This window comes from Chenopodium album, chromosome 24 (assembly GCF_948465745.1).
Source record: "Chenopodium album chromosome 24, dcCheAlbu1.1, whole genome shotgun sequence".
Classification (NCBI taxonomy): domain Eukaryota; kingdom Viridiplantae; phylum Streptophyta; class Magnoliopsida; order Caryophyllales; family Amaranthaceae; genus Chenopodium; species Chenopodium album.
Window position 1 is genome coordinate 1,751,976 of NC_137857.1, and position 23,012 is coordinate 1,774,987.

General features: G+C 35.0%; 1 protein-coding gene and 1 pseudogene across 1 annotated transcript; both read right to left on the reverse strand.

Annotated features, from left to right (window-relative positions):
* Positions 1-1,098: 1,098 nt before the first annotated feature.
* On the reverse strand, positions 1,099-13,161 carry LOC145610307 (putative RNA-dependent RNA polymerase 5). The gene is made up of 19 exons (XM_081665634.1): positions 12,531-13,161; positions 11,609-11,656; positions 11,353-11,509; positions 11,158-11,281; positions 10,700-10,771; positions 10,311-10,497; positions 9,382-9,668; positions 9,136-9,279; positions 7,721-7,792; positions 7,538-7,609; positions 6,655-6,764; positions 5,903-6,051; positions 5,317-5,539; positions 4,707-4,932; positions 3,905-4,047; positions 3,366-3,528; positions 2,602-2,737; positions 1,710-1,855; positions 1,099-1,603 (listed from the first exon to the last, which is right to left on the reverse strand). The coding sequence occupies exons 1-19, from the start codon at positions 12,814-12,816 to the stop codon at positions 1,364-1,366; spliced, it is 2,985 nt and encodes a 994-aa protein (XP_081521760.1). The 5' UTR covers positions 12,817-13,161; the 3' UTR covers positions 1,099-1,363.
* A 1,957-nt stretch (positions 13,162-15,118) lies between these two features.
* Positions 15,119-22,364, reverse strand: LOC145612708 (putative RNA-dependent RNA polymerase 5; annotated as a pseudogene).
* Positions 22,365-23,012: the final 648 nt, after the last annotated feature.

Genomic DNA, 23,012 nt, shown 5'->3' on the forward strand with positions numbered 1-23,012 from the left:
GTGTTGGTCAAAGTGAAGCTATTTTTTCCAAACAATGAATATAATAATTTCTTTCCTTATCCCACTAAATAATTCTCTATCCTTATCCTACCTTCTTATCCTTATTTATGTTGTCAAATGCCCCATACATATATAAGTTGAGGAAAATGGGAAAATAGTGTAAAAAATGGATGGATGTAAAAAAAACGGATTAAGTACGAAAGGGAGTGTGTGTGGGGTAGGTCAGTAACTATTAATTAAGTGAAAATGTACTCAATGAAATAATTTGTATTTACTACTTGCTAGTTGCTACACAAAATACTCCGCATCTTTTTTTTTTTTTTTTTTTTTCCTGTGTCATTTGACTTCTTAACACATTCTTTAACAAGATTCCACATGAGAAATGATTTGATTTAATGACTATATCAATAATATCATGACCCTGTTTGAGAGAAAATTGAAAGCTAAAAGCTGAAGCTGAAGCTGAAGCTAATTGAGTTAGCTAATTTTGACTAGCTGATTTTATTAACTAATTTGACTAACTTATTGTATTAACTTATTATATAAAAGTGTTTGGTAAATAACTGATAGCTTAAAGGTGATTGAGTATGTGAAATGACCAATAAGCTAATTGTGGGGTAGGTAGTTTAGATAGGATTTTAAATTAAATGAGGTTATAAGTATCATTTCATAATAATTAATGAATAAGCTAATTGAAAAAGCTCCTAAAATGAGCTTTTTCAAAAAGAGCTTATTTAGTGGAATAAGCTCTTTCAATAAACTTACTACCAAAACTTGTGTTAGCTTGTTTGACTAATCAATCAGCTAAAGTTAATCAAATAAGCTAATATACCCCCAATAAGCTTACTACCAAACAGGGCCCATATCTTATAAATTGGTGAGACTACATGATCAAAGTTATTAAAGTTTAACAATTCAACCCACATATTTGCGTCGAGAAAAATACGGGCACAAAGTAGCAAGTTTTTTGGGAAGTAAAAATCTTAATACTGTAATGATAAACTTGTACTTCGTATGAGTTAAGCTCACACGCGTCATAGCAACAAAATATATTGTATTACATTGCTTGACATAAAAACTCAAAGAGTACTTCATACAAACCGAAGTTAGAGAGCCCAATAATAACCCCTAACTGGAAACATACCTATCAACAACGACCAGTTAAAGATTAAACAGAGGCTGCAAGTAACAGCAACCAGCTAAGTTAAGACTAAATTAAGTATGAGCTGTGTGATGCAACTAAGGAGACTAACAGATCATGCCTTTAAGACCTCGCACCATAAGTAGCGTTGGCATCCTTGATCTTCCATCTAAACATAACTTACAAGTAATTTACAATGATTAGCAAATCCATTCGATAATACTAACGCATCATCTGGCGAATAACTGAAGGAGCAAACAGTAAGGGTTTTTCTTCCTTATCCTGCAAATGTATCCTCCACAAGGCATCTCCAGCAACTTTCCAAGCAAATCCACACTTTTTTGGGTCATCTTTCATTATAGCATAGTCATAGCAAACATGATATATTGCCAAGGCCTCGAGTCGAATATCTTCCCACTCTTTTTCACTTGACTCCAAATCATCAGCACCACCATAGAGTACCTAGAAATGATTAAAATATATTATGCAATAGAAGATACGTGGTCAGAAAGAAGCTCAACAGATAACATATGCTCAAATATTATGAATATATGTGTTGACAGATTACCCTTCGGTAATGCTGATAAACAGCAGCTGTGTTTCCAGATTCATTAAGAACCCTCTGCATATCAGTTCTGTAACTTGAGTAATGATTAGTCCAATCTATTCGGTGCATCTCCGGAATTTCAACATCAAAACATTTCAGTCTCCAAACTGGCAAAAAAATACTTATATAACAAACCCAATAGAGTTATTGCCAGCACCAGTGATCAACTGTAACACTAGAGCCTTGTTCATCAAAGATGACTTCCAATTTTCAATTCAAAGACTGAATACTATTTAAAAATACACAACAATTGGTTTGCCACTTTATTAATAGCAAGGGTCAGATAAAACCACAGTTCAAGATCAGCCCCTTTTTCTCCAAAACAAGATCTAGCACCACATCAGTACTGCTAATGTTTTGGTTTTGAGGGCACAGGGATGGCACAAAAGATTTCTGAAGTCTAACATAACAAAAACGTTGCATAATTATATAGAGTACCGCACCCCCCCCCCCCCCCCCCCACAAAAAAAAAATAAAAATAAAAAAATAAAAGCTGGTAGGCATAAATGGGAGTACAATAAAGCACTAGCAGTCGATTAGTATGAAGCTCGCAGATGTACTTTTTGCTCTACCAAATCAACTATTTCCTCTGTAATTATATTGAGTGTTGCTTCATAAGGTGGATTATTACTTTGTATGGAGACTAAATGCAGATATAGTCAATTGTGAGGTCTACTTTAGGCCAAACTAGTCAGGGCCAAGCCTATGTCTTACTGGACAAAACAACTTAAATCCACCCTGTTGTTGCTTAACCAAAAAAACCGACAAACTTCATATTAGCAAATGAAATTCATTGCATTTTTTTAATAAATTGTCATAGGGTGCAGAAGAAAAGCTATAAAATGAGGCTCACAGTTAATTGGAGCAGATAATTGATCCACTATGTCATGAATGTCACCCAAAATAGACTTGGACTTATATGTGCAATGCTCTCCTCTTCCCATATGGTGAGGATATTTTTCAGGTCTCAACCGTTTGGGAACCAAAACCTGCAAAAGCCAGATTATTAAACTTGGAAACAAAAGTTATCATCAGGCTAAGGTAGGCCAAAACCATTTTATTTGAAGGCCTTATCTACACCAAATTCAACTCTGTAATTTCATGTTCATATTGCTGAACTGCAAGGAAGCAGCCACTGCATAGCTGCCCTCCACTACAGCGATAACTTGACAAACAAATAGAATCAATTAGGTACATAATAATTACAGAAAAGCAAATGGGTACCTCAGAACTCGAGGGATCAGGAAAATTCATTAAAGATGACTGAAATACTAGTGTTTATTACTTCCGGGGTTTACATGAAAATTTCAATACAAAGCCACCAAACCTATAATACTCAAGTAACTATTTTAGTCAAATAATCAACTCAATTAATCTTCATCATTGGAGAGTCAGATTCATAAATTAATTGGTACAAGCATGTAGAGAAGTATAATCAGAAAACATTCTCACATATAAATAATTTAAGAAAGAAACTAAAGTTGAAGAGCAAGTAAATTGAAGTTAGTGGTTTCAGAAAGCAATTTAAAAAAAAATAAATTGATATCTCAGATACAACACTTAAACAGTGTAATGCCCCCAAAGCTGAATCTAATACCGAGAGTCGAGAGAACTGACCTTTTTCCCCTTTTTTGGCGCATCCAGAGCATCATAGTATATGTCAATTAATTCATCCATTTTTTGCTTTAAAACAACTTTCTCATCTGCGCAGTCATCTCCCAGTGTCAACATTCGATCCATATACACTTGCCAACTATCTGCTGCTATACCCATCGGGTTACTGAAACAGGATTGCTCTTCATTAGGGGACCCACATGTACGTGTTATATTACTAGCATTACTTCTAGTTACAGCCAAAAAGAAAATTATTTCTATTTGATCGCAAAAAATGGTGGAGAATCTATTAATTGGACTTTTTTCAAACAATGACTCATATAATCAAACACACTTGCAGTAAAAAATGGTGGAGAAGGTGTATATTGCTATCTAGTAGAAAAATCGAGTACAACATTTTGATTGAGTTTCAAAAAGGTGAAATTTTAAGCTCATCATTATGTATCACCACAATAAAATACTTCAATTTTTTTATGAAAAGACAAGAATTAAATGCAAAACTATCACAAAATGAATGCAGATCCAACAATTTTAGTACAAACCTTGACTGGAACCTAGTAGCCAAGTATAAACGAAACAGCTCTCGCTCCAATGCCACAGCAGAAGGCAGACCTGTTACTTTGTTGACAACAGGGGAAGAAGTTGAGCATTTCCAAGGCTCACTTGGTCTGAAATGTTGTAATAGCTGAAAAAATGAAAATTTTAGGCGTGGATGATTAGTTTATAAGCCCATTCCAAACCAAAAGAAAAATTGACAAAATACACCTCAGTCTATGAGGCAGAGACAGTTTATTATTACAATTCTTCAATCCAAAGAGCACAATGCAGAAGAGAAAGGATATCATAGTCATTTTTGAATTTAACCAATCATCTACTGAAAAACCTATATTAACTTGGATATCATGAACTGGTAGAAATTTATACTGCAAACATTTTTTAAGTCAATCAACACCATCAGGGCATCAACAACTTCCACTTTCATGAAGCTCCACATAGAATTCATGTGTTTGGGCCACACGTGAAGCATAGATATAGCTTGAAGCCATGCATCGCTAAGATTCAAAAATGATGTAGACAAACTCATGTAAAACAAATTATCATCCTCTAAGCACTTTTTCAAAGTTGGTGACATGTTTACTTTTAATTGTCCCAACGCACTACAATGATAATTTTATACTTTGTATGTTTGCAAATCCACTCCAATAAGATCCCACATGACTGAATCATCTCATATAAATTAATTTAATTTTAGGGTTAAATGTTTTGAAGAGAAACAACTATACAGAGGAAGTACCAAAAAAACTACGAGTATATAAAACAGATAAACACAACACAACTGCAAACCTCAGCATTTGTGGACACCCAATACATGTCTCCATCGTAATCACCACCAGCAATTTCATCAGCCATTGACCTTGGTCCCTTGCAAGGAAAAAAAATTCCATATTTCGCATTTCCCACAATGTCCTTTAAGCCCTCGACATATCTTGCAGTCACAACATGTATATCCCCTGTATGAGTGCCTGGATTTCTATAGACTAATACTGGACCAGACAGTTGTCCTTCCTCCCTACATATGCAGAGAAAATGCATTAAGCAAAAAGGTGCATTTAATAAAACTACAATGTATGACCTTTGCTACAGAAAAAGGTAAGAAATGACAAGCACCTCAAATGAGGTCACTGTGATTGAGGTGAACAAGTGCACTACAAAGTCAACCATGTTGCTAGTATCAATGTCAGAAAAGTGAATACAGTACAGTACAAGCAAATCACAAAACTACAGTCCTATTACTTCGTATAAAATAAAACAGAGCTTTTAAAGAGCTTGAATCAAAGTCTAACTCAATTATTTCAAATGAATAGAGAAAACAAAAATGAGTTGACTACAAATATAGCACAGAGCTGACATACAAAGGGTATGTATGGGGTAATATGAAAACAAAAAGACATACAGAATTACACAAACTTCGCCTCTATTCAGAGTCCCTGTAGGATCAACTGTCCCCATTACATAGTAACTGCCATCAACAGAGAATTTTCCTCCTTTAAGGCTCTTCATCTCCTCCTTTGCAATATCAGATAAACGGTCTTGTAGGAAAGGTTCATCTAGAGGAATTCCAGATGCCACCATCTTAGCAGCAATAAGATCACCATTGAAATCCCAATTAACGGCAACTGGACATGTAAGACAGCGGAATAGAGAACAATCAAATTAGATGAGAACAGCTCTTGGCTAACCATACAATAAGTCATCCTACTCTCAACAAAAAGAACAACATGCCTCAATTTCTTCTCAAGATAACGCAACCTCAGCTAAATGTTACTTGACAGAATTGTAGTTATGTCATTTTGATAATATAAGATAACTAACTCCTGGTCAAGTAGTCTACTTCAAATTAGTGTTGTCTTGTCAAATCTAATTCTGGAGCATTTACAAATTGAGTTATATCTACTATCTATATAAAACAATGATTGAAGTTAAAGGGAAATAAATCTGGATTCTGAACTGTAGGAAAAAAAAAAACTCTAGAACATTACCTCTTAAGGCTGCTTTGATTTTGTAAACAACTGCCAGTTGTTTTTTTAAAGCCCCTGACAGCAGAGCCAAAAAAAATGTCCTTGGCACCCCACCATAGTGAAGAAGTGCAATCAAATTCTTTGACAGATTAGCTACCTTCGGCTTATTGCTAGACATAATTGAAACAATGACATTGTAAGCCAGAGATTAAAGACATAAATTACAGCACATCCAACTACAAATAAAAGCTTTACAATATCAAAGGTGGAGTATAGCAATTATAAACATGTTGAACCTTTGAATTTTTGAGTATGTTTACTTCTGTATTTGACTTACGATTTTGTAAGGACCATGAGGCCAAAAAAGGTAAATATACTTGGCAAAATAAAGTACAAATCTACGATGCCCAGAAGCTTTAAATTCCAACTCAAATTAGATTAATAGAGCATGTTGGCAAAGCATCTTATTAAGGATCAAAGAAGTCAGGTTAACTCTACATAACCTGGTGATTACACTAACAAAAGGAGCATCAAAGTTGACAATTAACACTAGGTGACATAATTCATAATATTCATTATGCTAAGAAAGTTATTCATGATCTTTCCAATTGGATTGGATGGCACATGACCATATATAAACAAATTTGGCACGGAGATAAAAATAATGTGGCCATTCGGAGCTGAGGCCTGAGGGAGTTAATGACGTTATGGTTTGACATTAGAATTTAGATTAAGTTTCAGCAAACCAAAATAAAGCAACACCAGTAAATTACCTGGTTGCCACAATTTCAAAAGAATTCACAGCTGGAGCATCTGAAGGAATCGTATCATCTTTATCAACTTTCACCATCGAACGTCGAACTTGAATTGTATTAGGAGGAAGCTGGAAAAAGTGAAGGAGGAAATGACAACTATAGACTAAAAAACTGAAAACGAAAAGAACAGCTGATTAATTAGCTCCAGGACAAAATGGTACAATATGCCATAGGCCAAAGTTCGAGAAAATACAAGTTTATCTCCTTGCTAAACTTGTATTGTTTATCAAGTGACAAACTTGTAGTTAAATGTCTTAATTTTGCACTATTTATATGTTAGTGGTTTTACCCCAAAACCTCTAGTAATGTTAGTGGGTTTATACAAATATATAACAATTCTACCACTTGATAAACAAAATTTATTTATCCAGGCAAGTTGGGGTTATTTGTTAACAATTTAATATTTATTCTCCACCCCTCCTGTAAAAATAAGTTTGCTGAAGACCAAAACTTCCAGAAATCCTAAATTCCCTCTCCATACCCCCACAAAACCAGTAAAAGCCACAAAGAGAGGAAGAAAGAGAAGAAGAAGAAGAAAAAAAAAAAAGAGAGAGAAGCATATTAGAAAAGACAGCAGTCAAGACAAAACAGAGGGAGATGATTTCTCAAAGTTGGGATTCCAAAGTCTGCATGAAAGACAAGTTCAAGATGGCCTTAAATCAAAACAAAATTTCCAAGAGCGAGATCTAAAGACATCATTCAAAATTGTGAGATAATAATACACAAGAGCTCCAATTACAGACATGACAAAATTGAAATCTAAATAGTATATAAGAATATATAATCCCATCCTGGCCCAAGCAGCATCAGTAATGATGAGGATGGGAGCAGATAACTACACCTTTTTGTTGACAAGAACAGTTCCCTTGATAGCCCGGCCTTGATGGAACATGCGAAATTGAATTAGCAAAGGCTAGAAAATTTAGGAAACAAGAATCAATCAATTATATTATATGTGATAGAATGTAGCAACGAAAACAATATGCCAAAGCCATGTATTTCATGGCTGTAAAAGATAAAATACCGGTACACCAGGAGATTTAAACTCGCTCAATCCCGAAAAGTTGGGCGGAAATTGAAATGCTTCTAAAGATCCCTGTGAAGTATCAAAACAGCATCACGTTCACATATAGAAGTACAGACAAACAATGCAAATATTTTTCTAAATTCAAAAGCACATTGAAATATATAGCATAGAATTGCATCTTATGTTAATGTTGGCTCAATCACATAGCACAATCGTCAGCTGGCCCCTTAACTACTGAAGGATTTGCTCTTGCACCCAACCTCATTTTATAACTCATGCCAAGACATTTGAACAAGACCCCCTCAACTGTTAGCAAAGATTCATCAGCACATGGCACAATCATCAATTGGCTTTTTTTTATTAACAAGGGTTATTGCTCATGTGGTAAGCAAAGTAACTAATTTGGGACCCGTGCATAATATTTTTTACATCACTGGTCAGATATTGCTACATGACCTGATCAGTAAAATGTTCCATGTTCTCAACTTTAGAAACTACTCTAATTTCAGTCTTGTCTTCCTCTGTCACTCCAACTTTTGTCATTGTTCGATATCCTTGCAGCACACAGCAAACGGCGATAACTCTTAGAAGAAAAACCTAGTCACTTGGTTAAAGTAGAGAGTTCGAATTTCGCAGACCAGAGCTGAACAAAAATTGTGACTTTGTGAGAGATGGCCCCTAACGTAATGAGTTATTTCTGTACTTAAAATATCTTTCTACAAATGTAAGTAAGAATAATTTTAAAAGTAAAGATTAGTTTGAATGGAGGGGGAAGAATCTAGAGTTTGAAAAAGCAATATAAAAAATAAAATAAAATAAAATAAAAACACCAAGCTATGAAGAATCTTACTACATTATTGAGTCCAAAAAGAGTATTATCACATACTGACATAAATATTAGGGAGTAAACGAGAGCTATACGCAGAAAATTATGCATGACATAAACAGGGCAATGTGAATAAATTCTAAAGGGGTGATGTGGAGAGAACACAACGACCTATACAGAAGTGACAACTTCCCAATAAGGAAGGAAGTTCCCTCAAATTTCCTAATCACTATGGATAGTGTACATGTTTTTCACTAAATATATCACCACTAGATCAGGTTATTGCAGACGTATAATTTACTTTAACCTGGCTGCAGTGCCTTGTGGTCCCCAAACAAATAGATGGTCGATTGGTTGTATGAAGACCATCAACTTGGTCAGTTCAACGATTCATCTCACTCATCAAAACACCCATGAAATTCACAAACAATTCAAATTAATTTTTAAAAACCAAAAGGCATGCAGTTGAGACAAAAATAGAAAATTGTTTAGTCTTACATGTGTCAAAGGTTCATCAGAGGTATTTATAGTGATGAAATGAAACAAGCAAATAGTATCAACAGCAAACTTGAGCAAAAACTCAAACCTGAATGTCATCGTCATTATTTACACACCCATTGGTACAATTATGTGGGCACCTCAACGCAAGATCTTCAGAGATAAAACCAGTTCCATCTGTAAGAATCATTACTTTCCCATCATTATCTTTGACAACGCTGCCATCTTCATTCTGTCAAACAAGTAAAATGCAAGATAAAGTGTTAAAATCTAAACAACTAGATCAAAAAATGACTGGACAAATAAGATTCTCAAAGAAATCAGATGTATTTACCAGACAAGGTATATCCTCAAGGACTTCAACACATAAATCATTGTAATTTAGATCCAGGGTAATGGTTTTCGACAATATAAGAGAAAACCTAGCCATATAATTGAATATACTGGATGCATTGTGTATGTGCATGAATAGGCGCCTGGCTTCATGGATTGGCATCTCTCTTAACAGATGAGGACATGTCCTTAATATACCAGCAAAGCCCTCCGTACAAACAAAGTAGCATTTGACTGAGCTGGAAAAAGTATCTTTATTCTTTACCTCCTTGCCACCATCTTTAAAAACTGATTAAAAACATTTACAAAAATCCATTGGAATAGACGAAATGGATTGAGCTTGAACTGTTGAGCTCATAAGATTCCATAGCAATTCATGAACTAAGGATACTTGATTAGAATGATATGAAAAATAATACTGAATTCTACAACATTCATTTATTTTCTGAATCCCACATCCATACAAATTAGCAGGAACTAACAAATCATTAATTATGCCATTAATAACAAAAAAGAAGAAGAGATATGTTACAATTTGTACATTTTATCTCAAACTTTTTGGACTACCTACATACTTGTGATAGAATTTAAATCTTAACATTCAAACCATTATTAATAATATATGCAAATCAAAAATATGGAAAATATATTCTTCATAATAGAACTTATAGTTTAATGATTGATAAAACTTGTCATAGAAGACAGAACCAGTGTTAAAACTTATCATAGATACTTCAAGCTACATCTTGTGAGAGTAGTTTTAAGCCTTGATCCTTAATAACCACACATATGCAGCGATTACCAGACACAAGTAAGTTAATGTAAAATTAAATAATTTTGTCACATTTGCTTTTTGTGTAGGCTTCTCGGTCTTCATGCATCTGCCATCTTCTTGTAAAACCAAATAAAAAGAGAATAAGAAGCACTCACCAAAGAACCGATAACATTTTCTACCCACGACAATTCCTTTTTCAGCGACCTCATTGAAAATTGGATTCTGCATCACAGACTCCGCTCCTAGGTTCTCTGTTTTTTCTTCCATAAACTTAATTATCATTACATTTTCATCTCCAACAATTTTCTGCAAGAGTGTAGCTGCCTTGTCCAGATACGGACCCTGCATCATAAATATGAAAAGATCAGCAAGGAGGAGCTGTTAAAAACAATCATACATTTGAATTATTCATGAAATTGGAAGGGGCAGTAAAAAAAAGACTAATTGACAATATTGACAATGCAAACACTGGCATATACGAAAGCAACCTCGGAAAGCATAATCTAAATCTTCAACTATTAAAAAACACGATGAAATTACAAACCTTGAAGTGACTATTTCCTTCTGAATCAATATGACAATGGTAGTTGTACCTCTCTCCAGTATCCCAGTTCATCTGTAAGATTCAAAAAGTATACTAAAACAATGGTACGATATAGACCAGGCTATCATACTGAACAAAGGAAATGACTTGCACCATCCTCTAGCTTTATTTAATAAATGTCAATGTGCTTTGGCAATCTGTTGTAAACTTTTCTGAATAAAGAACTTTCACATGAAATGAAACATGCAATCATCCTAGATGCATGTGGGTATAACCATACTCCAAAGTAGAAATAATTACACCGAATTGCCTAACAGTTCATATGGGGGCATATATACGTACAATATTTTCCCATGATATATGAGTAAGTAAATTTGACCTTCTGTAGTAGCAAATATAAGTGCCATGACCATACCTACTCAAACATGACAAAATAGCAATTGAAATCATTATTTGACCTTATTAACTCGCTCTTTTTCAGGGTCTATGCAATTATGGTTCCAAATCTCGATCTCAAACTGCCTCATACCAAGTCTTTGGTAACTCAGAATTACATCAGCAGAAACATCCTTTAACTTGTCCCTGCACAAAATTCACCCATCAATATTCAAACACGCAATCAACTCAATACAAGAGACCAGATTAGACATTACCATCCAATGTAATTGAAAAGTAAGAATGTCTTCCGAAATTCAAGTGTCTCAAGTGCATCTAACACAATATCCCTTTTACTCTTCAGCACAACCGGCTTCTCTTCTACCACAGTTGGTGAGTTGAAGGTACACACCTTCCTTGCAGTACTTGCATCACCTTGGGAAATAACCAAAATCTTCAAACTTAGAAAATAAGAAAATAAAGGGTTACAACACAACTCCTGAGTCTAGATTAATATTCTCAGATATCACATACCAGGACAATCTGATTCCCTCTTCCGCTTATTTGCACTTGATGTATTCCCTGTGAAATTCAGGTGTTTTGTAAGTCAAGACTTTACATTAAACACTATTAACATGCTAAATTAGTTGGACTGGGTTTTTAATGAATGAGTTTGTCCCAAAATAAGTGTAGAAGTGTCCATAAGCATGTCAGAGTGTCAAGGATCCAACAAAAATATGAAATGAACAACCGAGTAACATTGTTAGCATGCTACCCATGCTGTAAATATAAATGAGCAGAACAAATACTAAAGCTTTCAAATTTATCAAAACCAATTCAATAGCAAAACCAATACACTCTCCGTCTCCATTTGTTTTCTTTTTAAGGGACTCCGCCCCTATTTCTTTGCTTCATTTGACGTTTCACAATCTTAGAGACACGTCTCAAATCATGAATATCTCCAATTTTGTAAGCTTAGAAAATTACAATAATTTCATATTCATAAAGTAGACATCAAACGAAATCTAACAAGACCAAGACTATATTATTTCTTATAGAGTAGTGATAATAAAATGTCAAATTTGACCCCAAGAAAATACAATGGGATAAACAAATGAAATGGAGTAAGTACTACTTAAATAATATCAGATTATCAAATGAAGAACATAGTCTTATTAGCAACAAATCAAACACTGGCGTAATTTTTTCTTCATTTAAAATTGGAAATCAAAAAATCTTTTAGGTTATGATCATGAGAATTTCAATATTACGAATCAATTAACCTAAGAAATTGTTCAATTCTCGAATTCACAACTTTTATCTACAAAATTCGTATATTTTATATGCATGCTTATGAGAATTTCAGGTCTTAAAAAAAAAAAAAAAAATCAGTCAATTATCTTGCAACAAATTATGACAAAAATCAATTTCAAAAAAAATTGCAAAAAATTAGTACCTTGAGGAGAGACGGCGGGAGAAGCGGGAAGCGGAGAGCACGGAGAAGGAGGAGAAGAGCGAGGATTTTTCTTGGCTAAATGAACAATAAAACCGCTCAAATTTCTAACACTTATTGAATTACGAATGACGTTTAGAATTCTCAAGGATTCCTGCTCACCGGCTTCAAATAAATATCTTCTTGCGACGGCGTCCGCCGGTGGCTGCGATTTTAGTTCGGCAATTGCATGTAGCTGCTCTTCTACCGCCGCCGTAAGCGGCGGGTGGTCCGACGGTGCAGCAGTCATCGATGATCACAATGAAGAAGAAAAAAAAAAACGAAAAAATGTAAGTTTATAAGTTTGATTTACGAATTTGATATTTGCAAGGAAATTGAAGTTTGATACTTTGATTAGAGTGATCAGTGAGAGATGGAGAGTTAGCAGAGAAGGGAACAACTGAACAAGTGAGTGACTGTATTTATATTTTATAATAAAAAAATTTAGAAATTAAAAAAAAAAAATTAAATTTCATTAATTTCCCGCTAGATTGAAAATGCGTGTTTGAGACATTGACAAAGATCTTTTGCATAAATCTTTAGCTTCTTCAGTAAGCTTTTTACGTGCAGTTTTGAAATCTAGCTTCTTCAATAAGATTCGAAACCAAATGTTGAAATTTGATGCTGGGACACCCCTAATTGAAATCTGTTTTTTTTTTTATGCAAAGGTGGGAAAAACCCAAAATAAGAAACAACAATTAATTAACTAACCGGGGTGAGGTAACCCCGACTAAGTCCTCCTAAAGAAGGTTTCTTATTTCGATAAGAGGAACATCGAAATAAGTCACCCTCTCCTCGAGGACTACTCCTAAATTAGCCAAGCGATCGGCTACTTTATTTCCCTTTCTATAACAATGATTAACAACGACATTACAAAAATACTTAAAAAGATTTCGACAGTTGTTCAAGATGTGATAACACTCGCCTCCTTGATGTTGTGCTTCCTTAAGCGCTTCAATGCATGCTTTATTGTCCATTTGAATAACTAGCTTCTCGATACCTTGATCCACAGCCATTTGTAAGCCAATCTCAAGTGCCAAGAGTTCAGCCCTGTAAGAATTGCAAACTCCGAACCTAGCTGCAAACCCCTTCATAAACTGACCAGCAGAGTCTCTGATGAGCCCCCCCCCCCCCCGCCCCACCAGCCTGGCCTGGCGTTCCCTTTGCTGCACCATCTGTATTAAGGGAAAACCAGGTGACTGGTGGTGCAATCCACCGCACCAAAATTTCATGTTTAGTGCGTTTGCCTCGGGTATCTCCAAGAATAGGGTCAGCACATATGGCATTCCAAGCTTCTTCAACTCTAGCCTTTAAGAAAGTGCCTGTATCAATAGGAATGTCATCACCCCTTCCAAAAACCGTGCTATTTCGCCATCTCCAAATCCACCAAAGGGTAGTTGCAAAGCAAGTCTGCCACTTATCCGATTGATTTTCATCCAAGCTATCCATATTATGAATGAACCACTCTTCAAAGCTGCCAGAAAAGAATGTAGGAGAGAGTGCAGAGTTACCTATACTCAACCAGATGCTACGAGCCTTAGAACAGTCCCTGAGCATATGCACTACTGATTCTTCTAAATTATCAGAGCATATCTTACAACGAGGGTCATCAGTTAATTGTCTCTTGAATCTATTTGCATTACATAGAACACGATTATGCAAGCAAAGCCAGAGGAAACTTCTTACCCTAATTGAAATCTGTGATCTCACGTATAAATGTGTGCTAGTAAATAATTTTGATGTGTTTAAATCATTTCTCCAAATGTTAATACCAGTAATTGACAATGTGTAACCAGAAAAAACGGCTACTCGAAGTACTCATTATTCGAAATTTGGGCATCACCTTTTCTGTTCCAACCACGGTAGAGTTGGGTTAATCTTTTGGGGGACTAAATAATCAGCTAATTTCTTTGAATCCATCACAAAATGAAGTGCAGACAAACCTCATTAATTGACAATTAATGTCTTGAACTCTTGTGTACTGGAAGGTCAGACCTCAAGTTTTAAAGACCAAACTTCAAATTGACAACTCTACTACTGCAATATCACCAGCACAACTTATACTCATACCGCAATTTTTTGGGCATGACAAATAACACACAAATAATGCTTGTAAAAAAAAAAAAAAAAAACTACGTACACGTTTAAAGTAATGCTGCTAGTTTAGTTCATACATAACTTAGTTTCAATTCAGATAAGGAAATTACACTGCTTAATTGAAAATTAACACTTTATACAAGCCGAAGTAAGAAATCCTACTAATAAGTATCAAGTTAATAACCCAACCATGAACATGCCCAACAACGAAATACTGGTTGGAGAAAACAAAAGACTGACTTCAACAAACATAATTTACTGAAGTTTAGTAGACTATTACAAGTTATAGCAACCGAAATTAGTTTAAGAGCTTAAGACTAAGCTGAGCATGAGCTAAATGAAGAAACAAGGAGATCATGCTCATATAAGAACTAGCAGTCTGCAGAATTCTAAATATACTACAATTCAGACTTGCATTGTAATACATGCATTGAAAGTGCATATAACAATGCAATTTAACACATCATCTGGCGGACAACTGATGGCGCAAACAATAAAGGCTTTTCACCCAAATCCTTCAGATATATCTTCCACAAGGCATCTCCCGCAACTTTCCAAGCAAAGCCACACTCATCTGGGTCATCTTTCATTATAGCATAGTCATAACAAACATGATATATTGCCAAGGCCTCAAGTCGAATCTCTTCCCAGTCTTTTTTGCTTGACTCCAAACTATCAACAACGCCATAGAGTACCTGAAATTGTTTCAATTATCAGGTTATAGAAGGTACATGATCAGAAAGAAAATCTACAGCAAACATATGCACAAATTTTATGAAAATATGTATTGACTGATTATGTTTCGGTAATGCTGATAAACTGCAGCAGTGTTTCCAGATTCATTGAGAGCCCTCTGCATGTCAGTTCTGTAACTTGAGAAATGATTTGTCCAATCTGTTAGGTGCACTTCCGGGATTTGGGATTTCAACGTCGAAGCATTTCAGTTTCCAAACTGTAACAAAATTATATCACAAACCCAAAATTACAATTATTATAGCATCAGTGATCAACAGTAACACTAGTGGGATAAATGAGGCCACTACTTCCACTTCTTACAGCTGAGTAGCAACACTAACAAGGGTCGGATATAAAAGTATAAAACCAAAGCTTGATCGGCCTTGTTAATCCAATACATGATCAAGTAGTCAAGCACCACAGAAGTGCGTGCTCCTACATTGCAGAAACTGTTTTGCAAGTACAATAAAACAAAACACTTAAAAGCTGCTAAAGCATTAGTGGGAGGACATGACACCCACAAAAACTAATTTCCTTGGTAATTGATATGGTAGTAGCTGTTGTGTAAGGATGGAACACATTAAGATCGACTAATTTCCTTAGTATTTTATATGGTTGCTGTTGTGCAAGGATGCAACGCTTCACATTGTATCAAGGCAATGGAGCATAATGTGGTGATCATTAGGCCCTTCTATAAAAAAAGCTGAAAACTATGCAATAGCAATTGAATTCGGTGTATAATATAATAATCTATCCTACCAAATCGAATATAAACAGGTGATTTAAAGAGCTCAAATTTTATTGGAGCATTGAGCTGATCCACTATGTCATGAATTTCACCCAATATAGACTTGGATTTATAGGTGCAATCCTCGCCTCTTCCCATGTAATGGGGATATCTGTCTGGTTTCAGTACCTCTTGAACATTAATCTGCAGATACCAGATCATAAACATGGAAAAACAAAATCGACATAAGAAACTTGACAAATCAACCAACTTGACTAGAATTATGCCAAGACCAACATCATTACTAGTCCTCTTGCTTCATAGATTAATAGTACAACAGACCTAGCATAACTTAGTAAATAGAAGTTAGGTTTAGAAAGCAGGAGCACTGAATTCTCACATTTAATACGACTACAAGCAATGCTTTCAATAGTTGAACCAAACATATTAGGGGAACTGACCTTTAATCCCTTTTTCGGTGCATCCAGAGCATCATAGAAGATATCAATCAACTGATCAATTTTCTTCCTCAGAGCTACTTTTTCATCAACGCAGTCGTCTCCCAATGTCAACAATTGATCCATATAAACAAGCCACCAATTTGCAGCTATACCCATTGCCATGCTGAAACATTGTTCCTCAACATTATCAATCACATACATGTGTCATATCAATACCATGGAAATTAAGCAATAAAAACACCTTTCTTTCATCATTAGGTAATTGAGAGCTTAGAACAATCCTCTTTTGACCATTAGGTGATAGGGAAAAAAACGGTGATCATTAGACAATTGTGGCATTACAATAATGTTGCAGTTTCTGTAAGATTGTACATACTTTGGATGACACCTAGTCTCCCGGTATAGACGAATGAGTTGAAGCTCCAATGCCTCAGCTGAAGGAAGATTTACGTCGTTCACAATTGGGCGAGAACTACATTTCCAAGGTTCACTTGGTTTGAAAAACTTGAGAAGCTGAAAAGAAAAGCTTGATAAGCTTATTTTAATCATCATGAATAAACAGAAGAAATAAATGAGGCAGTTCACCTCAAACACAAAAAGAACCAAAGATGAAAGAATAATGCAGCCACACATACAAAGCCTCCCCTAATCCCCAGATTGATACAAAGGTTCAGAAAACAAAGTGACATACACTTAACACTAATCAACACTCAACAAATATTTCTCTATGATACTCGATAAATTATTTGATTAGTATGATGGCACGGAGATAAAAATAAAAAAATAACAAACGAATATAACATAGCACAAGTGCAGACCTCATAATTCGTGGAGACCCAGTACATGTCTCCATCATGATCACCACCGGCCATTTCATCAGCCATGGACCTTGGCCCCTTGGAAGGAAAAAATATTCCATATATTTAGCGTTTCCTACATATTCCTCTAACTCCTCAACATATCTTGCTTTCACAACATGAATATCTCCAGGGTGAATGCCTGTATTTCTATAGACTATTGCAGGTCCAGAAAGTTGCCCATGCTCCCTACATCAACAGGAAACAAAATTGAGTCAGAAGATACAAAACACGCACTTGATAGCTTAATATTTTACAAATACTATTGATCATATTTTAGGGACATTTATGAGAAGCTTTATGCCTAATCTCTCAATTAACCTTTTGGCCCACTTCTAACTTCTTTTTTAGACTCCATAGTCAATTCAGACAGAGCAATAACTAGGAAGAAAATATTTATCATAAGATTTTTCATAGAACAATGCGAGAGTTGAAAATCATAAACACTAGAGTTGGCAAGATTTGTTTTTCCATGGGCATCACCACGTAGTTTATGCAAGAAGATGAGTGGAGTTGGTAAGTGGGGTTTGCTAGACACTTAAAAACATAGAAAAATAGTGAGTTACTAATTAAGAATGGAGACCATATGAGGAAAAACTTCATTAAAAAAAAATGTCCATAAAAGGAAGAGATACATTTGGAAAAAATACGGCCGATTTAGAGAAGTGATGCGGATAAATTGGAGGGAATTCAAGTAGAAATAAATACATACAGAATAATGCAAACTTCACCACTATTCAGCATTCCAGTGGGATCAGCTGTTCCCATCAAATAGAAACTGTCACTAACAGGAAGTTTCCCTCCTTTCAGACTCTTCATTTCTTCTTTTGCAATTTCAGATAAACGATGTTGAAGATATGGCTCATCTAGAGGAATTCCGGATGCAACCATCCTTGCAGCAATAAAATCATCAGTGACATCCCAAGTAACAGCACCTGCACAAATCATCAAAGAGAAAAAGGAAAGAGTGAAAGCCCTTAGAATATTTCAATAACACTGGTCCAGTAAATTATAGACCAACAAATAAGCAAAAATTAAATACATGACTAAAACTAAGCAAAATTGGTCTACCAAAGATCAATTATCCAATAAAAAGAATTACAGAAATAACAGTAAGGATGGGAACAAAGTCCTGAATTGGCAAAAAAAAAAAATTCAGGAACATTACCTCTTGCTGCTGATTTTGTTTTAAACAAGACAGAGAGATGTATGGTAAGAGCCTGCCACAACATAGCCAAAAACAGTTCCTTTGCTACTCCCCCATAGTTAAGCAGCACGATCAAATTTTTTGATAAAGCAGCAGCCTTTGGTTTGTTGCTGGGAAATGACAGATAGTAAACATAAATTAAGAACACAAATTAATACCTAACACTATTGCATAGTAAAACAGTAAAATATACAATAGCAACTTGCAAATAGTTAGCATAGACACAAGGAGGAGAGACAGTGTAAAGAAAACAGTTTTCAACTATGAATGATGCGTACAGCCATCATAGGAGTGCCAATATAAATAACCCCCAATACCAACCCTAATTATAAGATCTTTCAGGGAGTGTACCATTGAGTTGAATTTTAACCATGCTTAAGGAATCTATTAATGGAAGAAAAACATAGAAGCTATCACTAAGATGTGTTGTGTTCATTGGAGTTAGGCTTTTGTTCTTTGAAGTTAGATTTGGGTCCAAGAGCGGCCCAAATATTCATGTAAAGCTTGGAATATTAACAATGAGGGAAGTAGAACTATATAGCAGTAACTTGGCACAATGAAATGCAACAAATCATGCACTGGTTTACCTGGTTGCTACAACCTCGAATGAATTTACAATTGGAGCATCCGAAAGTGATTCATCATATTCAATCTTCACCATCGAGGGTCGAACTTGAATGGTATTAGGAGGAAGCTGGAGAAAAAAAGGAAGATGTGTCATGCTAGTTTATAATCAAAAGAGGAATGAGTCTAATTAAATCAGAAGTAGTATTTAGTATGGTGGGATAGCAAGCTCCATGGACTAATGCTGGAAATAACAGAACAATGAAAGATGAAAAATATACAGAACTTTATATCCTCAACAAGGCAGCAAAACCAAGACACCCTGCTTGCCACCCCTAAAAAGTTAAGAGACGAGACTCGAATGAGTGGATATGTTACCTTTTTGTTCACGAGAACAGTTCCCTTGATAACTTGACCTTTGTAGAACATATTAAACTGTATCAGCAAAGGCTGGAAGTTGGAGACAACACACAAGAATATATCAATATAATGCATAATTAGCCATTAAAACATAGATAGACCCAATGATTGTTGTAGTAAATGCAAGTACCGGCACAACTGGGAGTGAGTTCAAATCAGCTAATCCAGAATAGATGTCTGCAAATCGATACACTTCTAAAGATCCATTCAAGCCCTGAGATAGTAAGAAATCAATTAACAAGGTTATCGTAGTCTAGGAAATCTATCATAACATTTATTAATACAACCGTTAACTAACGAAAGGATGGCATGAAGTGAGCACAAATACAAGATAGCATACAACCACCCTATTAGCTTATTTAGAAGGCGGCTTAAGAAGCACTTAAAAGTTAAAACAGATAGCATATTGGTCATTATCTACTATAACCAAGCTGATATATTCCACAACAAATAAAATTATCTACTATAGCATATTGGTCATCATCTACTATAGCATATTGGTCATTATCTACTATAAGGTTAAAGCAAGTAAAATTGAGCTAGTACAAGCGCAACAAACCTGAACGTTCTCTTCATCATTTACGTAACCATTGTAACAATTATGGGGACACCTTAAACAAGATCTTCAGATATGAAACCAGTTCCTTTTGTAAGAATCAAGGGTTTACCGTCTCCACCATAAATTATTTCATCATTTTCATCCTATCATCATAAGACACAATGTATCATTAAAGTCCACAAAATCACCACCAAGATTGAATCAATATAATATAAAAAAAAACAAAAGATGGTTTACCCGACAAGGTATATCTTCAATGACTTGAACATTCAAATCATCAAAATTTAGATCCAAAGTTATGGTCTTTGACAGTACAAGAGAAAACCTGGCAGCCTGAACACTAACCAATAAGCATATGCATCCATAAATGACCGACTGTTTTTAATTAATACTTTCTCCGTTTTACATTACGTAGTATAACTTATTATTCACTTCTCTTTTCAAAGGAAATCAAGAAGTACACTCTTAAAAAATTGCACTCTTTTAAAAGTAACAGCTTAAAAATACTTAATATGTATGAGAGCAATAAATTAATAGTTGGTGGGTCTAATTTCCGGAAAATAGTTAATTAACTACCTGGCCATATAATCCTGTAGACTGGTAGCCTTATGTATGTTCATAAATGAAGCTCTAGCATCCTGAACAGACATACTTACAGGCTCTTGCATCCTCGACAAACTCGCAAACCCCTCCATACAAACGAAGTAGCAGTTCACAGGATCGTTCTTTTTCTGTATTCCACCATCCTTAAAGGCTGATTCAGGGTGTAAGAAAATAACATTAGGGAATAAGTCATAAGTGTCACAAAATCAAATACTTTTAACTATTGTATAATTTGTACCCCAGAAAAGAAACTCACCAAAAAATTGGTAAAACTTTTTACCAACAAAGATTCCTTGATAAAGCATATTATAAACAGGACTCTGAGCTTGTTGGTCCATAAGCTTGACAATTAGTACATTTTCATCTCCCACAGTTTTCTGCAACAGTGTAGCTGCCTTGTTCAAGTATGGACCCTGCAACAATAAGTAAACCCAAGAATTCAACCATCCATCTTGCATAAGTTGTTGATTTATTTGCGAAAATGCCCCCATGAGAAACAAATTTGTATTGAGAACGGGGAATTTCCCAAAAATAAATACTTCGTAGTAGTACTGATCATTTCAATGTTAAAGAAACATGGAAATCGCCCGTTAGGCAATTATAAAGGGGATAACTTTAGTACGGACTACGGAGTGATATTTTCATGATTTTATTGAGAGGGAAATTTTAATTTTGTCATAAAATCTAATTAGCTAGTAATCATGATAACAGGTATAATTACAGTATACGTTAGCAAAAATTGGAAACACTTTTTTTAAAATTGTTCAATATGATGAAACTAAGTTTCTACCCTACGTCCATATCTTCAGCAAAATTAAAATTGCCAAAACTTAAACAAAAATTAGCACAACTTTTCTGATAAATCTTCAATATGATGAAATTGTAAACTATGATAATTGAGAATTGGCCGGATTTACGTAAACTCGTCTTAATGACGAATTTTTGTGAACCGAAAATAAAATACATAATTTAGAACAATAATAAAAAATAAAAATAAAATAAAAAATAAAAAAAAAGCTGTAGACTAGAGGTAAGAATGAACCTTGAAGCGACAATTTCCTTGACCATCAAGGTGACAATAGTAGTAGTACCTTTCTCCACTTTCCCAGTTCACCTGTAAATTTCATTAAAAAATAAAAAATTAAGTTATGAAATACTATAATATAAAATTAAAAAAAAAATGTAAGAATGATAATCAGACCATATTAAGTCGGTCATTTTGATGGAGATCGATTCTGCCAAAATCATTCCAAATCACAGCCTCAAATTCCGTCATAGAAAGAGCTTCATACCTCATAATTTTTTCAGCAGTAACAACATCCTCCAGATTACAACTGCATATATGCCAAAAAAAAACTAAGTGTCTGAAATTGTAGATAAATTAAAATCAACAGACTAAGAAATTTGAATGAAGGTTACCTGGCAGTGTAATTGAGGATTAAGAAAGCTTTTCGAAATTCAAGCTTATGAAGCGCGTCTAACACAATCTCTCTTCTACTCCTGAGCTCGGTAAGTCGTAGCCCCTCTAACGCCGAGGCAAGCGGCATTACCGACGGTCCAGCAGCCATTGATGATGATAATGATGGCAGAAAGAAAAATGATAAGAGAAAATTAGGGTTTTACTTTTGAAAGGAGAAGTTTGATGAGAGTTTAGAGAAGAAGAGAAGTGAGTGATGAGTGACTAAAGTGAGTGAGTGAGTGAGTGAGTGTATTTATAAGGCCACAATAAACAATAAATTAAATTCCCGCGCATGTTTGAGTCAAGTTCTGACTAAAATAGCTTGTTGTATAAAACTTTAGCTTCTTCAATAAGATTTCTTTAGCTTGTTGTGAGAAACTATTGCCCCTTACCAGGTATAGGCCCCTCCTGTCCAATACCCCAATAAAAAAATAATATTTGCAAATTAAAAAAAGATAAAATAAAATAGGGAGGGGGTAAAATGAAAAAGGGTTGGGTAAAAAAAAAAAAGGAGGAGAGAGAAGTTACTTTTTCCCCCTTTTAGTTGCTGCTCTTCCCGCGAAAAAAAAGTCGATCGAGGTCGGTGGTGTAGCTCTGAGAGGGGAATTTGGCTAGAACTTCCACCTAAATATGGAAATCCACCTTAATCGGGGTAAATAGTTGGGTAAAACCATTTCTCCATGAAAAAACAGTAGAGGATTAGAGGGAGTTCTCAAAAATGGCATCATAGCCAGTGGCTATTCACCGAAGATCTGGA

Coding starts and splice junctions, on each gene's coding strand:
- LOC145610307 (XM_081665634.1), bottom strand. CDS start 12,816: ATGACTGCTGCACCGTCGGACCACCCGCCGCTTACGGCGGCGGTAGAA. Junction 11,282..11,352: donor CTTTTCAATTACATTGGATG/GTAATGTCTAAT, acceptor AATTTTGTGCAG/GGACAAGTTAAAGGATGTTT. Junction 6,052..6,654: donor TTTGAAATTGTGGCAACCAG/GTAATTTACTGG, acceptor AATTATGTCTAG/CAATAAGCCGAAGGTAGCTA.